Source organism: Oncorhynchus kisutch, linkage group LG28 (assembly GCF_002021735.2).
Source record: "Oncorhynchus kisutch isolate 150728-3 linkage group LG28, Okis_V2, whole genome shotgun sequence".
In the NCBI taxonomy this organism is placed as follows: Eukaryota; Metazoa; Chordata; class Actinopteri; order Salmoniformes; family Salmonidae; genus Oncorhynchus; species Oncorhynchus kisutch.
The window spans coordinates 29,830,068-29,848,535 of record NC_034201.2 but is presented as its reverse complement, the minus strand read 5'-3'; the positions used below and the strand labels follow the sequence as shown (position 1 = coordinate 29,848,535).

The following is an 18,468-nucleotide window of genomic DNA, read 5'->3' as shown; positions in this document are numbered from 1 at the left end:
TACTGATGCTAGCATTGGATATGCTCGTGGAAGCAGAACAACTTGTGTTGTCCACCGGTGCAGGTGTCGAAAACTGGGAACTGAAAAAAACGAGCTCAGAATGGGAAATGTTTTTGTTTTGAAAGGTCAACTCAGAATTCCAATTCAGAAACTCTGGCACCTGAAAATCACTGATGTCTTGGTTTGACCTTGTTTTTTCCCCAGAGTTCCCAGTTTACCGGTTTAACAGACACAATCACTTTCATCATGCAAACCTGAGGCTATGCAATTCTGTGGATATGTCTTATGGTTAAAAGTAGAGCTCAAATTGAAGTGGTATGTGAGGAATAGGCCTAGCTCTTGTTAGAGATGGGAAAAAGCATATGCTACCCCTTGTTTGCTTAGACTTAGAAAAAACAAAGCTTCAGATTATATAAAGTGATCTAGGCTATAACTATGATTATGTCCACGATTATTTCCACATAGTCTACTAGCCTATCGAAGGTCTTACTCAACCTCACAGGAAAATTGAGTTGGTTTATTAAATGCTCCACAATTTATATTATTGGTACAAAAGACCAAAAATAATCAGTATGGGTGTATGTATAGACCAAAGATCTTAACAGATCAAAATGTTTTTATTCTGGAGAATCCCATTGAATCAGGCTATTCATTTCAGTGCAGTTGCGTTCTTACACATAACCTTAGCCTAAAAGTAACCGAAAACACCCCAGCCTGTTTCGATCACAGATCATGATGAAGCCTGAACATTTCAGCTGTTTGTCATTGCTTTTGCCCACAATCGTCTACAGATTTCATACACATGAATACCTGTATTTGATCTGGATTTGACAAATAGCCTGACAATTATCCTGACTTTTCATGTCATATTTGTTACCAATTAGGTGAAATGTATTCCTAATTTGCATAGGCTAACCATTGCGATGAATGTTATTTACCATCTTCTGCTTTTTATGAATAAACAAGCATCGGGGTAAAACATAATATAATTTGTGATGCCTCCCCACACATTAATGTTACTTACCTTACAGATCACAAAGTCAGCTAATTTCCACTTCATTCATATGCAAATACATTTGATTCATACACTGGCTTGTCTGGCTGGCATGTTTTCATTTTAAACAGGCCTTCACTTATCTACACTGAAATAATATTATTTCAATAATCCTCTATTATGATTTGTTTTTTAATCATAGCTCATTAGTACACCCTTGTGGTTGAATATATATCTATTGTATGTTCTATGATACAACAATGAATAATGTTGAACTAACAAATACCATCAAGGGATACATTATCATTTACAATAATGAACACCTTATGAAACAGCTGTGAAAACTAATCTGCTCCCCCCCCCCAAATATGTAATATATAAATTGATATTCAATATTTTTTAATTGACTTTAACAGATTTTTTGTACCCTCACATGGCAATCATACTGAAATACTCAATTCTGGTGTGGAATAGAGAGGAGTGTTATGTGGATGGGAGTTTCTGCCTGTCACTTGTATTCAACAGGCAGTCAGTCTCGGAAGGGGAACTCGAAGAGGGAGAGTGCAAAGTCCAGGCGCTGCTACTTACTTTGGTCTAAGTGTTGCAGTGCTAGTGTTTTTAGCTAATCTGTGCATCTCACATTATGTGCCCAGTATGATAGTTTTCTTGCTCTTTCTTAGCAGATAATGACAACATGACAATAACAGTAGCTGAAGCAATGAAAAGTTGGAGTGTGGTTAGTAATGGAGGACATCAGGTGGATCCATGTCTGTGTGTTAGGCAGAACCCCTAGGTCCTAGAGAACAGGAGCAGAGTAAAGGGAACAGGGTAGGAGACAGATGTAAACAAGCAAACACACAGGTTACAGGTTTGTAAAAATACAGTCATTAAATTATTTAATTTAAATGTTTGATTAGACATGCAATAATGTTAATGGCAGATGGAAAATAAAGGATACATCTCTTTAATGTTTTATGTCAGTGGGGTTGATGAGGGAGGGATGATCCCTGGAAAAGATAACGAAATGAGTTGTAAGAAAAACTCCAGGGTGGTGTCATGACCGCTGGAGTCATACACCTTAATAACAGTACCTACATGAAAGCGGCACCCACCACGAGGAGGCAGATGTAAATAGTTATCATCTGATATTTTTAAATTCACCTTAATTCTTGCGGATCAGTGGGACGCTAGCGTCCTATTTCGACAACTTCCGGTGAAATTGCAGAGCGCCAATTTCAAATTAAATTACTATAAATATTAAACTTTCATGAAATCACAAGTGCAATACATCAAACATAAAGCTTAACTTGTTGTTCACCCAGCCACCATGTCAGATTTCAAAATGGCTTTATGGCAAAAGCAAACCATGCGATTATCTGAGGACAGCGCCCAGCACACAAATGCATAACAAATCATTTTCAACCAGGGAGTTGCAACACAAAAGTCAGAAATAGTGATATAATATATGCCTTACCTTTGATGACTGTCACGCCTTGGTCATAGTATTTTGTGTTGTCGTTATATATTTGGTCAGGCCAGGGTGTGACATGGGTTTATTTTGTTGTGTTTCGTATTGGGGTTTTGTAGGCATTGGGATTGCGGCTGAGTAGGGGTGTAGCATAGGTTTGGCTGCCTGAGGCGGTTCTCAATCAGAGTCAGGTGATTCTCGTTGTCTCTGATTGGGAACCATATTTAGGTAGCCGGGGTTTCACTGTGTATGTTGTGGGTGATTGTTCCTGTCTTTGTGTTTGCACCAGATAAGGCTGTTTCGGTTTTCATTATTTCATTTCGTTATTTTTGTAGTTTCTGCATGTATAGTTTTCCTTCATTAAAATATATCATGAATCATCATCACGCTGCATTTTGGTCCGATCCTTGTTCTACCTCTTCGTCAGAGGAGGAGATAGAAGAGAGCCATTACAGAATCACCCACCACACCCGGACCGAGCGGCGTGGTAACAGGCAGCGACAGCAGGAGCAGCGAAAGGAGGAATGGACATGGGAGGACGTTATGGACAGCAGGAGTATGGAGTATACGACTTGGGAGGAAATAGACAGGTGGGCAGTCGACCCAGAGAGAGTGCCGGAGCCCGCCTGGGATTCGCTGGAGCAGTGCGAAGAGGGCTATAGGAGAATTGAGTCGAAGAGAAAGACACGGCGGCGCAGAAAGAAACCCGAAAGTCAGCCCCAGAAAATTATTGGGGGGGGGCTCAGGGAGAGAGTGGCAGAGTCAGGAGTCAGACCTGAGCCAACTCTCCCTGTTAATCGTGAGGAGCAGCGATCAAAGGACTTCTGGACTTGGGAAGAGATATTGGACGGAAAAGGACCATGGGCACAGCCTGGTGAATATCGACGCCCCAAAGAAGAACTGGAGGCGGCTAGAGCGGAGAGGCGCTGGTATGAAGAGGCAGCACGGCGACGCGGATGGAAGCCTGAGAGTCACCCCCAAAAATGTATTGGGGGGGGGGCTCACAGGGAGTATGGCTATGCCAGGTAGGAGACCTGCGCAAACTCCCTGTGCTTACTGGGGGGCTAGAGAGACCGGGCAGGCACCGTGTTATGCTATGGAGCGCACGGTGTTTCCAGTGCGGGTGCATAGCCCGGTGCGGTTCATACCAGCTCTTCGTATTGGCCGGGCTAGAGTGGGCATCGAGCCAGGTAAAGTTGGGCAGGCTTGGTGCTCAAGAGCTCCAGTGCGCCTGCACGGTCCGGTCTATCCAGAGCCACCTCCACACACCAGTCCTCCGGTGGCAGCTCCCTGCACCAGGCTTCCTGTGCGTGTCCTCGATCCAGTACCACCAGTTCCAGCACCACGCACCAGGCCTTCAGTGAGCCTCGCCTGTTCAGCACAGCCAGAGCCTTCCTTCCCTCTAGCGCTGTCGGAGCCTCCCGCCTGTTCAGCGCAGCCAGCGTTTTCCTCCTCTCCTGCGCTGTCGGAGTCTCCCGCCTGTTCAGCGCTTCCAGAGCCTTCCTTCTCTACAGCGCTGCCGGAGCCTCCTGCCTGTTCGGAGCAGCCTGAGCTGCCAGACTCCATGGAGCAGCCTGAGCTGTCAGTCTGCATGGAGCAGCCTGAGCTGTCAGTCTGCATGGAGCAGCCAAAGCTGCCAGTCTGCATGGAGCAGCCAGAGCTGTCAGTCTGCATAGAGCCGCCAGTCTGCATGGAGCAGCCAAAGCTGCCAGTCTGCATGGAGCAGCCAGAGCTGCCAGTTTGCATGGAGCAGCCAGAGCTGTCAGTCTGCATAGAGCTGCCAGTCTGCATGGAGCAGCCAAAGCTGCCAGTCTGCATGGAGCAGCCAGAGCTGCCAGTCTGCATGGAGCAGCCAGAGCAGCTAGATCCGCCAGTCAGCCATGATCTTCCAGATCTGCCAGTCAACCAGATTCTTCCAGATCTGCCAGTCAACCAGATTCTTCCAGATCTGCCAGTCAGCCATGATCTTCCAGATCTGCCAGTCAACCAGACTCTTCCAGATCCGCCAGCCAGCCAGGATCTGCCGGAGCCAACTACCTGCCTGAGCTTCATCTCAGTACTGGGCTTCCTCTCAGTACTGGGCTTCTTCTCAGTACTGGGCTTCCCCTCAGTACTGGGCTTCCCCCCAGTCCCGGGCTTCCCCTCAGTCCCGGGCTTCCCCTCAGTCCCGAGCTGCCCCTCAGTCCCGAGCTGCCCCTCAGTCCCGAGCTGCCCCTCAGTCCCGAGCTGCCCCTCAGTCACGAGCTGCCCCTCAGTCCAGTGGGGTTCTGGGTGAGGACTATTAGGCCATGGTCGGCGGCGAGGGTGGATTATCCCAGGACGCGAAGGGGAGGAACTATGACATAAATGGAGTGGGGTCCACGTCCCGAGCCGGAGCCGCCACCATGGACAGACGCCCACCCGGACCCTCCCTATGGTTTTGAGGTGCGTCCGGAAGTCCTCACCTTAGGGGGGGGGTGTTCTGTCACGCCTTGGTCATAGTATTTTGTGTTGTCGTTATATATTTGGTCAGGCCAGGGTGTGACATGGGTTTATTTTGTTGTGTTTCGTATTGGGGTTTTGTAGGCATTGGGATTGCGGCTGAGTAGGGGTGTAGCATAGGTTTGGCTGCCTGAGGCGGTTCTCAATCAGAGTCAGGTGATTCTCGTTGTCTCTGATTGGGAACCATATTTAGGTAGCCGGGGTTTCACTGTGTATTTTGTGGGTGATTGTTCCTGTCTTTGTGTTTGCACCAGATAGGGCTGATTCGGTTTTCATTATTTCATTTAGTTAGTTTTGTAGTTTCTGCATGTATAGTTTTCCTTCATTAAAATATATCATGAATCATCATCACGCTGCATTTTGGTCTGATCCTTGTTCTACCTCTTCGTCAGAGGAGGAGATAGAAGAGAGCCGTTACAATGACCTTCTTCTGTTGGCACTCCAAAAGGTCCCAGTTACATTACAAATGGTCCTTTTGTTCGAAAATGTCCTTCTTTATATCCATAAAAACTTAGTTTAGCTGGAGATAAACTTTAGTTTTTGACCAAATACTTATTTTCCACCATAATTTGCTAATAAATTAATAAAAAATCCTACAATGTGATTTTCTGGATTTTTTTTCTCATTTTGTCTGCCTGTTGAAGTGTACCTATGATGAACATTACAGGCCCCTCTCATCTTTTTTAAGTGGGAGAACTTGCACAATTGGTGGCTGACTAAATACATTTTTGTCCCACTGTAGCAGTGTTCCAAGAACGTCCACCAGGGGTGACGAACAGAAAGGAGACACAAGAGGGCACCCCACACTCATTTTAGATCCCAAGGGGTCTTTATTTTCATACTGTATGCTCTCACTCTCATCCTTTGCCATCTTCTCAAGTATTTTATTGGAACTCCATCCATCCACCCACCCACCCACCCACACTACAGTAGCATCTTGTTTACATTTCTCACATTTTAGACATCCAGCTTTGGCCTTGGATGGATCATGTTGCAATGAGATGGGCACAGAGGTATGTATGTACACTGTTTCAGTGTGGTGGCAAATTATTTGAACAGGAGAAGAGGATGTGGTTGCTTGTGGAAGTAGATTAGTGTGGGTGGTAGGTAGAACAGATACAGTGACAATGATTAGTTGCTCTGGCTCATTACTTCTTGACTAAAAGAAAGATAGATTTATAAATTAGTTTGACCTTGCCATAGTTCAATAGCTGAAAAGCCTTCATTAACATACTCCCAGAGATAGCAAAACATTCAGTATTCACTGAATGAAGTAGCCTTCCCATCTCCACTTACAATTTCCTTCATATAGCACATTCAATTACATTATTATTGTAGACTATAGGCTACTGCTTTATCTACCTTGTAAAATACCGTAATCATTGAATGAAGTAGCGTACCCAACCACATTTACCATTTCATTTATCAATTAGATCAAAGTTGTATGCCGTACCTCATTCCCTTCTTCAGTGAAAAGTAGTTATGTATCCCATGTGTTGGTCTAGTGACAGTGGACAAATAAACCCATAGCTCCAGCACACAATGGCATGTAAGGGTAGTGTATTACAATGTGAAATATGTATATATCCTATAGCACCATGTGTGTACACGTTCATTTACAATTTAATTCATCCATTAAATAAATAATACTAGCACATCAAATTACGTTATTATTGTGCAATAGTCTACTCCCCTATCAACACAGTAAATAATATTGCCTACGTGCTTTCGACAATGCTTTACAAACTCAAATAAACCAAATTTGCCTTATCAACACAGTAGGTCTAAATATTTACTAACGATATCACAACTTAAATATAGCCTACTTACTCCTCAATCGGATCAAGGACATCTTGGTAAGGCAACTATCTGGGTTAGACACTCGAAAATTGAGTTCCGTGCTTGTAAAAAAAAAAAAGTGAATGTCTGTGTAGTCTCCGAGCTCTCAAATACCGTGCCGCCTCTCACTTTATGAACGATCACTGCTATCCTGACTCCTTGGGACGTCCCTACCCTTAACCCTAAACTATAACACTAAACTTAACCATTTTACATTTATACTTGATTGAGGTAGGGACAACCCAAGGACTCCGAATAGCACGGGTCCTCTGGGAAAGCCTATGACCTCCCCTATTCGACTGAAAGCCGTGGAGAAAACTCTTATTGGTTGTCTGATGTAGGCTGCTGAGAACTAGTAACAACATAGTCTGTGATTAGCTAACAACATTTAGATCTGTATACAGAAAGATAAGGTAATCTTTTCTAGGCAATTAGCGATAACAGAAAATACACAAGCCGTATGCTACACTATAGCTCAAGGTGGCTACTTCGGAATGTCGGCTTCCACAAAAAATGGTAAGTTTCTAACATTTATGGCTGAGATTTAATTAATACAAAAATAAACTATGCGTCATATGACTTCCACACTCAACGTCAACAAAACTAAGGAGATGATTGTGGACATCAGGAAACAGCAGAGGGAACACCCCCCTATCCACATCGATGGAACAGTAGTGGAGAGGGTAGTAAGTTTTAAGTTCCTCGGCGTACATATCACAGACAAACTGAATTGGTCCACCCACACAGACAGCATCGTGAAGAAGGTGCAGCAGCGCCTCTTCAACCTCAGGAGGCTGAAGAAATCCGGCTTGTCACCAAAAGCACTCACAAACTTCTACAGATGCACAATCGAGAGCATCCTGTCGGGCTGTATCACCGCCTGGTACGGCAACTGCTCCGCCCACAACCGTAAGGCTCTCCAGAGGGTAGTGAGGTCTGCACAACGCATCACCGGGGGCAAACTACCTGCCCTCCAGGACACCTACACCACCCGATGTCACAGGAAGGCCATAAAGATGATCAAGGACAACAACCACCCGAGCCACTGCCTGTTCACCCCGCTATCATCCAGAAGGCGAGGTCAGTACAGGTGCATCAAAGCTGGGGCCGAGAGACTGAAAAACAGCTTCTATCTCAAGGCCATCAGACTGTTAAACAGCCACCACTAACATTGAGTGGCTGCTGCCAACACACTGACTCAACTCCAGCCACTTTAATAATGGGAATTGATGGGAATTGATATAAAATATATCACTAGCCACTTTAAACAATGCTACTTAATATAATGTTTACATACCCTACATGATTTATCTCATATGTATACGTCTATACTGTACTCTATATCATCTACTGCATCTTTATGTCTTTATATAATACATGTATCACTAGCCACTTTAAACTATGCCACTTTGTTTACATACTCATCTCATATGTTTATACTGTACTCAATACCATCTGCTGCATCCTGCATCTGTACCATCACTCATTCATATATCTTTATGTACATATTCTTTATCCCTTTACACTTGTGTGTATAAGGTAGTAGTTTGGAATTGTTAGTTTGATTACTCGTTGGTTATTACTGCATTGTCAGAACTGGAAGCACAAGCATTTCGCTACACTCGCATTAACATCTGCTAACCATGTGTATGTGACAAATAAAATTTGATTTGATAAACACGCAGGCGTCACGCAGACATTAGTAAGGCATTGGTATCATGTCCTGTCAGTCAGACGTTCAATGGTAAGCGACAGTCACAAGGAGGTACGGTTGCCTAAGCTTAATTCTGGCACATATCACCCCCCATACATACAGAAGATGTATATCACATCCCCTTCCCTTTTGACGCCTGCTACGTTAGGCTACCCTCCCCTTAGCAACAGAAGAAAGATGGCGGCGCCCTGTACCTCTAATCATTCTCCCGAGATATCGACGCCGTTAAAGATGCCGAAAACAGAAGTTCCATCACCAGAATCAGAGGATTTGAGTGACAGCAACCAATATCATTCCAATCCATCCACACCTAATCGATTCTCGCCTCTCAACGTAGGTATGACGATTTCTGGGAGCGCAGGCCGAAGTGGATCGGCCTTTGCCTCAAATAGCTTCACAGCTTGCCGAGGGATGTCGTGGACCCCATCCGAAACAAACGCCCTTATTGCGGTGTGGGGCAATGAAAGACTGACGGAGGCACGAATGCAGCAATTGGAGGTTGCAGGCACCGTTTTTTCTGGAAAGGCCCCTGGTCCCGCAATGTACGAGCGGGTCTCACGAGCCCTAGCAGAGCTCGGCTACGAAAGGACCCCATCCCAATGCAGGGAGAGGATGAAGGTAATGGGGGACAGAGTAAGCATGTTCATCTATCACATAGGTAGTCATCTGTCAGATGCTTGCCACTCTTCTTAGGCAGTAACTGCGTGCTATGTTAAATCATGTCATGTTAACCAGGGATGTTGTCAGTGTTACAGTAGCTTCCTAGCTTATGCCCATTGACTAACTAACGTTAGCTAGCAAGCTAGCTAATATTATGTAGCTTGCTAATGTAACGATTCAACCCGTAGGTACGTTTTAAAACATTCAGTAAATTGTTAAAGCTAGTACGTCACTTTCAGTTGTATTGGGTTGCACTACAACAGTCCGTGGGAAGCTTTACTGTGCCTGTGTTGTGGGCAGGATGGTTGTTCCTTGTGACGGGAGAATATGTAATGTAAATATGTAATAGATCTTATTATTAAACAGACTTTCCAAACGTGGGTCTGTTGTAGACAGGCGTGCCTGCAACCTCCACTTTTGTTTTGACATCAGGTAAGCAGACAGGAAGTGTGCCTGCAACAGACTAGAGGCAGCGATTTTTATAACTAACCCAAGATAGACCAGAGCCTGTCGTTTCCAAGGGGAGAAAATGAATCATAGTGGGCAGAGCCAAGCACGAGCTAGGGAGGTCCTATTGGCACATTCTAGCATTTATTTATTTGCATATTTCCTTTAGGGAACTAACGGAAATATGCACTAACTTCTAAACAACAACATTTTTGGAAGAAACTTTGGCAAAGGGTAAATTCTACAAAACACAGTCCACTCCTTTTGTTACAGATTTTAGTTTTGGACACAGAAAACTATGGAGATCAAATGGTTCATCAATGAGAAAATTTGCATTATGTCAATCTTGCTCCATCTTCTCCCACTGCCGGCCACGGGGCTTCTTCTCGTCGCTTTGTAGTGAGTGGAAACACCAACCTAAACAGACCCAAGAACAATCAGCCCTGAACCCGAATGAACCCTACGACAAGTGGCAACTTTTTTTTATCAGCGAACTTGCTCTTCTGGTTAAAGAACATGTTGGCTAGTCCTTAAACCAGTCAATAAATTCACCTTATTAGCGTAAAATAAATATGCTATAGGCTATGCAGAGATACGGTCGGGTCCACTCGGATCTATCAGACTTGGGCCCAAGGGAAAAGTTAGAATTTTGGACCCGGACTCACTCAGGTCCCGGATTGAGCCTCGGGTATTCAGGATTTGGTGGACCTGTGAAGACCTCTACAACAGACCTACGTTTGGAAAGTCTGTTTAAGTGATAATGCCCTCGAAGCCGGTGTTTGGAGGATATATTGTCACGGGTGTTATTCGGCCTGAGACGAAGTCGAAACACCAGCTTCGAGGGCATTATCACTTTCATATATATATATACACACGTTCAAATAATGATTGACATATTTTCATAAACTTTTTATTTTAATGAATTTATACATACTATTTCATCCTTCCACGAGATATAGTCCCGACAAAAATCTAGGGTTTCTGTTGATGCTGGCTGGTCATTCATTTTAGTCTTTTTGTTTCATATCTATGGACGCATCCCTACGGAGGTCCAGAGAGGACATATGAATTTAAATAGTATTCCCTTGTTATGTCAATCACAACTTATTTATCTCATGATCACTACATAAAGTTGTTTAGTCAAGATCGTAAGATCATTTTCTCGTGATCACGGCGTAATAAAAATAAGAGTTATATATAGAAATATATACAAAAATACTATTTACACACTTCATATATACAGTACCAGTTAAAAGTTTGGACACCTACTCTTTCCAGGGTTTTTCTTTATTTTTACTACTCTACTACATTGTAGAATATTAGTGAAGACATCAAAACAATGAAATAACACATGGAATCATGTAGTAACCAAAAGTGTTAAACAAATTCTTCAAAGTAGCCATCCTTTGTCTTGACGACAGCTTTGCACACTCTTGGCATTCTCTCAACCAGCTTCATGAGGTAGTCACCTGGAATGCATTTCAATCACCAGGTTTGCCTTGTCAAAAGATCATTTGTGGAATTGTTTTCCTTTAATATGTTTGAGCCAATTAGTTGTGTTGTGACAAGGTAGGGGTGGTATACAGAAGATAGCCCTATTTGGTAAAACTCCATATTATGGTAAGAACAGCTCAAATAAGCAAAGAGAAAACACAGTCCATCATTACTTTAAGACATGAAGGTCAGTCAATCTAGAAAATTAAGAACTTTGAAAGTTTCTTCAAGTGCAGTCGCAAAAACCATCAAGCGCTATGATGAAACTAGCTCTCATGAGAACCACCACAGGAAAGGAAGACCCAGAGTTACCTCTGCGGCAGAGGATACATTCATTAGAGTTACCGGCCTCAGAAATTGCAGCCCAAACAAATGCATCAGAGTTCAAGTAACAGACACATCTCAACATCAACTGTTCAGAGGAGACTGCATGAATCAGGCTTTCATGATCGAATTGCTGCAAAGAAACCATTACTAAAGGACACCAATAAGAAGAAGAGACATGTTTGAGCCAATGAAACACAAGCAATGGACATTAGATCGGTGGAAATCTGTTCTTTGGTCTGATGAGTCCAAATTTGAGATTTCTGGTTCCAACCACTGTGTCTTTCTTAGACGCAGAGTAGGTGAACGGATCTCTGCATGTGTGGTTCCCATGTGAAGCATAGAGGAGAAGGTGTGGGGGTGCTTTGCTGGTGACACTGTCAGTGATTTAACTAGAATTCAAGGCACACTAAAGTAACATGGCTACCACAGCATTTTGCAATGATACACCATCCAATCTGGTTTGCGCTTTTGTTTTTTCAACATGACAATGACCCAACACACCTCCAGGCTGTGTAAGGGCTATTTGACCAATAAGGAGAGTGATGGAGTGCTGCATCAGATGACCTGACCTCCACAATCACCCGACCTCAACCCAATTGAGATGGTTTGGGATGAGTTGGACCGCAGAATGAAGGAAAAGCAGCGAACAAGTGCTCTGCATATGTGGGAACTCCTTCAAGACTGTTGGAAAAGCATTCCAGGTGAAGGTGGTTGAGTGAATGCCAAACGTGTGCAAAGCTGTCATCAAGGCAAAGGGTGGCTACTTTGAATAATCTAAAATATGAAATCTATTTTGATTTGTCTAACAGTTTTTTGGTTACCACATGATTCCATATGTGTTATTTCATAGTTTCAATGTCTTCACTATTATTCTACAACGTAGAAAATAGTACAAATACAGAAAAACCCAAACTTGACTGGTACATGTTCATATATACAGTACAGTTAATCTTTAGAAAGAGGAGAGGCGCTATGATTAAATAAAACTTTCTGTTTTTAAACCTAAACTTGCTTTTTACCACCAGTAATCTCTGGTGGCAGAGCATTCCACGATGTCATGTATATAAATGAGCAATGCATTAAATCTATTTTTGGTTTGGGTACAGTGAAGAAACCAATAGTGGCATGTCTGGTGGTGGATGTACAGTGCATTCGGAAAGTATTCAGACCTCTTCACGTTAAAAAATTAATAAATTACATTAGCCTTATTCTAAAATGTATTAAATTAATTGTTTTCATCACTCTACACACAAGAAGTTTGCATAAGGGTGCTGAATTTTGCATCTAGTGCAATTTTAGAGAGTAAAATATCCTCAGCTATATGCATTTCAAAGCAAATAATTTCTGTAAATCTATGTAGCCATTCATTCATCTTGATCCCAGTCCTTTTGTGGGTGACTATGCCGTCTCTGGTGTATTTGTGGCATTGGATAGGCCTATAGCTAGTCTAATAGCTAACACTAACTTCAAGATCTTCCTCTGAGGTTCACACACCCATTATGACCCGCAGACGCTGCGCCGGTGCTATAGCAGAGTGAAGGAGCATGGCGTCGGCAAGAGGAAAAGTAGCTACTCCATCGAGCAGCTGGAAAAGGTGTTTGGCCAGGGAGGCTGGGACTCCCAGACGTGTGCCCCCGTCCTCATCAACAGTAGTGGCCTGTACCAGGAGATGGAGTCTGACGGCAGCACCATGGAGGACTTCTCCCAAGAAGACTGGTGCAACCAGGTGCTGGCCTCCGCCTTCCAGGAGGGAGAGATGGAAACTGGTGAGTGGTGGTGATGATGATTCTGGTGATGACATAGGGAAGGGGTCAGCAGACGTATTTTTTTTGTTAAAGTTGTAGGTAGACTATCCAGGGGACTGGTAGTTCTTATTAGGGGTAGCTATGAGAGTGTGAAACATTTGGAAGCACTGCCTGCATTGTTGGTTAAGGCTTGTAAGTAAGCATTTCACTGTAATACCTGTTGTATTCGGCGCATGTGACAAATAACATTTGATTTAGTATGCAGGCTCTTCCTTCACTCTGTCAAAATAAATACTGTAGGAGTAATGAGCATATATGCCTGTCAGGGTAGCGTTTGATGTGTTATTTTGATGATGACAAATACTGTTCCTTTATTTCTTCAGAGGAAACACAGCCGCCAAAGAATGCCAGTGTCCTGCAGCTTCGACCTGAGCCCTCGGAGCAAGTTCAGTATGTGTTTTTGCCATAGAATTAATGACACCTGATAACAGTCAAAATAAATACTTTTTACTGCCAAGATGTTATTAAAAACAAATCACTGACAGAGACTGTCACTGCATTATTCAACGTCCAGTCTTCATAAAAATTTACCAACCCTCCACTGGTTCCAATCTAATCTTGACCGTTCATGTATTTCTGTCCCTCTCAGGAAACAGGAAGTGATGCAGAATGTGGTGCGCATCCTGGAGTCGGTACAGGTGAAGTGGGAGCATTTCCAGACATGGACCGACTTCTCCAGATTGCACCTCTCCAACAAGCTGGCCATCTTTGGTGTGGGCTACAACACACGCTGGCACGAGGACGTCTGCTACCACTACGCCGAGATCAGCTCCCAGGTGCCCCTGGGTAAGCGGCTGCGCGAGTACTTCAATCCGGAGAAGGCAGAGGGCCGTGTCATCATGACCAAAGTGCAGAAGATGAACTGGAAGAACGTTTATTATAAGTTCCTGGACATCACCATTAGCGAGGCGCGCTGCCTGGAGCTGCACATGGAGGTAGACTGGATCCCAATAGCACAGTCAAGGGTGACGGGCTGCAGCAACGGGGCCTCCGAGTACCTCCTACCCGGGGGAATCCCTAAGACTTATGGCCTTTATGCCATCGGTTACGAGGAGGTGTCAGCAGAGTCAGACTACACAGGGGAGGATGAGGCCCCAGACTCTCCGCTGCAGCACCAAGACTCTGACCAGAGCTTGCCTCTCTCTGGATCGTCGGGCTCTGGCGGGTCTGGGTTCGAGAGTGTGGTGGGCCCGGGGGGGAGTGTGAGGGAGAAGACGGTGGCCAAAGTGACCTACTGCTACCTGGGCATCGCAGAGGAGAGGACCCTACAGCAGTGCCTGTTCCAGCACTTTCAGAGCTCAGGCAAGCACTACAGCCGCAGGCAGCCCTCGGCCGTCACACGCTTCCTCCAGGGGAACTGCAGGGGCACCGGGCAGCAAGCCAGGGAAGAGGGCCTCTCCATGGGCCCTGAACGCTCGGCCATTTACATCAAATTTATCGAGGTGGAGCTAGATTTCCTCTCCGCTGGCTCCCTGGTGGAATGTCTAGAAATTGCAGTTGGTTACTCCTTAAAGTACAACAAAGCAACGTTGTAACGCATGTTGTTTCGATTCCCATTGACTGAAGGATTGAAAGAGGGCCAGAGGGACAGTATCTCTTTCTCCCAATTTAAGTGCAGACCTGAGTTCAAATACTATTTGAAATAATTTTGAGTACTTAATCTGGGCTTGATTGAGCTTGCCTGGGACAATAAAAATAATAGAATAGTCTCAAAACTGCAAACCCCACCCATCTGACACTCCAGGCAGGCTGAAGCAAACACCCAAAAATATTTGAAAGATTTAAAATAGTGTTTGAACCCTGATCTGTATACACGCTATCTAATCAGGGAATGTGAGAGGGAATGGCTAGTGCTGGATGCATTTCCCTACCTCGAGGATATAGCAGGGGATATATATTAAAAGATTGTGTGTGCGCTTGTTTAAAAACTGCCTTTACATTTCTTAGACTTTGGATGTCTATCTTCAGGTCTAAATTGCCACAAAAAAGATCCAGGGGTAAAGATCATGTAAGGAATGTGAACCAATTGAAAAGAGGACCTAAAGGGGAAATATGAATGAATATATAAAATATTGAAGATCTCTATATAGAAATATATATTTAAGAATATATATTGATGTTGTCAAGCATTCCAGTATTTGCAAACATATGACATTCAAAGAAGTATGTTAATGTTTTGGTGTTTTATTATATATATTTTTTATTATTGGTTAAGTCTTTGCGTATTATTGTTTCCAGGTCACAGTCTTGTATGTTTACATGTTTAGAAAAAACAATAAAACGGGGCGCTGACCGTCATTTGCCACTCACCGATTAGTTTTAGGTTCCGGTGTGCTCATTTGTGGGTGTTGGGTGTTTGCTATCTAGTGATGACCTGTAGGTCCTATCCTTCCTTGCAGAAAAGCCCATGCTTCATGCACCACTTTGTCACTAGATGGCAGCAAATAACAGGATGTGGAGAAGCTACAGGCAGAAGGCGAATACCTGGCCTGCTACATTAGGTTAGTGAATCCCTAACTATGGGGGGTGATAAGTTCCAGAATTAAGCCTCATGCGTACACGTCATGTAGACGTAGTGTTCACCTTGTGTAACGTGGCACTGACACATCATGTCAGTTTGCTTGTAAGTTTATGAAAGATCGTACCATGAACGCCTTAAAAACGTCTACATGTGTTATGCATCACGTGTTAGTTTAAGTGTGTTTAGTTTTATTATTAAAAATCGGACCATGAACGCCTTACAAATGTCTACATGTATATGACAGGCAAAAAGCATGCTACCCCTTGTTTACTTAGCCTTAGAAAAAAAGCGATCTAGGCTATAACAATGATTAACTCCATGATTATTTCCGCATTGTTTACTAGCCTATCGAAGGTCTTGCTCAGCCTCAACATCACAGGAAAAGTTGCTTGTTTTATTAAATGCTCCGCAATTTAGAATATTAGTGGTAGGCTATACCAAAAATACCTAATAAAAGAAAATCAGTAGGGGTCTATGCATAGACCAAAGATCTTAACAGATAAAAAAAAATATATTCTGGAGAATCCCATTGAATCAGGCTATTCATTTCAGTGCAGTTGCGTTCTTACACATAACCTTAGCATAAAAGTAACCGAAAACACCCCAGCCTGTTTTGATCACAGATCATGATGAAGCCTGAAGATTTCAGCTGTTTGTCATTGATTTAGCCCACAATCGCCTACAGATTTGATACACCTGAAGACCTGTATTTAATCTGGATTTGACAATCAATAGCCTGACTAGGATCCTGACTTTTTCCCATGTCATATTTGTTACCAATTAGGCTAAATGTATTCCTATTAATACGCTTTTGTTTTCCTATTATTTTGCATAGACATACCATTGCGATGTAATGTTATTTATCATCTATGTTTTATGAATAAACAGGCATCGGGGGGCAAAAAATATAATGTTGATGATCCATACACATTGTTACTTACCATATAAAAAATAATTTAAATAAAAAACTTTGGCTAATTTCCACTCCATTCATATGCAAATACATTTGATTCATACAATGGTTTGTCTAGCTGGCATGTTTTCATTTTAAACAGGCCTTCCCTTATCTACACTGCAATAATACGTGGATGTCGATTATGGCAGCCCCCCACACCTCTCTGATTCAGAGGGGTTAGGTTAAATGGGCCGGCAGGTAGCCTAGTGGTTAGAAGGTTGTACCAGTAACCGAAAGGTTGCTAGATTGAATCCCCAAGCTGACAAGGTAAAAATCTGTTGTTCTGCCCCTGAACAAGGCAGTTAACCCACTGTTCCTAGGCTGTCATTGTAAATAAGAATTTGTTCTTAACTGACTTGCCTACTTAAATAAAGGATACATAAAGGATATGGTTGTTACTGACAAGGAGCACATGGCAGAGCTCTTTAATCACCACTTAATTAAGTCAGGATTCCTATTTGACTCAGCCATGCCTCCTTGCCCGTCCAACATTTCCTTATCTTCCACCCCTTCTATTGTGACTTGCCCCGATGTTCCTCTCTCTTTTTCCTCCTGCCCCACTACAAAGTTTCTCTCTGCGGTCGATCACTGAGTCTGAGGTGCTGAAGGAGGTCCTTAAACTTGACCCGAATCTGGGTCAGACGGTTAGATGGAACCTCCCTCTCTGGGAAGGTTCCCATTGCTTGGAAGGCAGCCATGGTGCGTCCTTTATTTAAAAGGGGAGATCAAGCTGATCCTAACTGTTATAAGCCAATTTCTATTTTGCCCTGTTTATCAAAGTGTTGGAAAAACTTGTCAATAATCAACTGACTGGCTTTCTCAATGTCTATAGTATTCTCTCTGGTATGCAATCTGGTTTCCGCTCAGGTTATGGATGTGTCATTGCAACCTTAATTAAGGATCTGAATATTCTTAATACCATTTGAAAGCAAACACTTTGAAGTTTGTGGAAATGTGGAGAATATAGCACATTAGAAAGGCCATAATATGATATTGCAATTTAGGCACAATTTAGATTTTGGCCAACAGATGGCAGCAGTGTGTGAAAAGTTTCTGATTTACCAGATCGAATGTGTTATATTGCAATATTGGACAATATTTTGTATCAAGTCTGCCCAAATGTTCCGAATTGGTCAATTGATAAATGTTCAAGTACATAACTATAGAGAACATACAAAAAATGATATGGTAATACCAGAATTTAAATGTACACACTCCCAGGAATATCATACATGATGGATCATTAGCTTATGCACTAACTTTCACACATCTAGATGGCCAGGAGGGATGGTGGGTGTGGAGCCAGAGACAGTAGGGGTTCAAACTGTAGAACCCACTTCCTACGTTTGAATTGAAAAATTGATTTTATCAAACAAAACTATGCTACATTTGATCTCTTGGAGCCTCAGGATGACAAATTAGAGCAAGATTACTGAGTGTAAGTACATTATTTACCTGAATGTATCAAACCAGTTGCCGTGCAAAATGTTTGTTGTTGTGCACTCTTCTCAAACAATAGCATGGTATTTTTTTTTACTGTAATAGCTACTGTAAATTGGACAGTGTAGCTAGATTAACAAGAATGTAAGCTTTCTGCCCATATAAGACATGTCTATGTCCTGGAAAGTTTGCTGTTACTTACAACATCATGCTATTCACATTAGCACACGTTAGCTCAATCATCCCGGTATAGGGACATCGGTCCCATGGAGGTTAAAGGTCCTAAATGATGTTACCATTGCCCTTGATTCTAAGCAATGTGC

The 18,468-nt window shown here is 43.1% G+C and overlaps 1 protein-coding gene across 2 annotated transcripts; it reads left to right on the top strand.

The window, feature by feature from the left end:
- The first annotated feature begins 8,622 nt into the window (after positions 1–8,622).
- Positions 8,623–16,711, top strand: LOC109872487 (myb/SANT-like DNA-binding domain-containing protein 2). 2 transcript variants are annotated; one of them, XM_020463738.2, is made up of 4 exons: positions 8,623–9,129; positions 12,935–13,190; positions 13,553–13,619; positions 13,819–16,711. In XM_020463738.2, exons 1-4 carry the CDS (start codon positions 8,674–8,676, stop codon positions 14,762–14,764), a joined length of 1,725 nt encoding a protein of 574 aa, XP_020319327.1. In that variant the 5' UTR covers positions 8,623–8,673; the 3' UTR covers positions 14,765–16,711. The 2 variants fall into 2 exon arrangements, with proteins under 2 accessions (XP_020319327.1, XP_020319329.1); XM_020463740.2 differs by having other exon boundaries at positions 8,623–9,114; positions 13,819–16,710.
- The last annotated feature ends 1,757 nt before the right edge of the window (positions 16,712–18,468 follow it).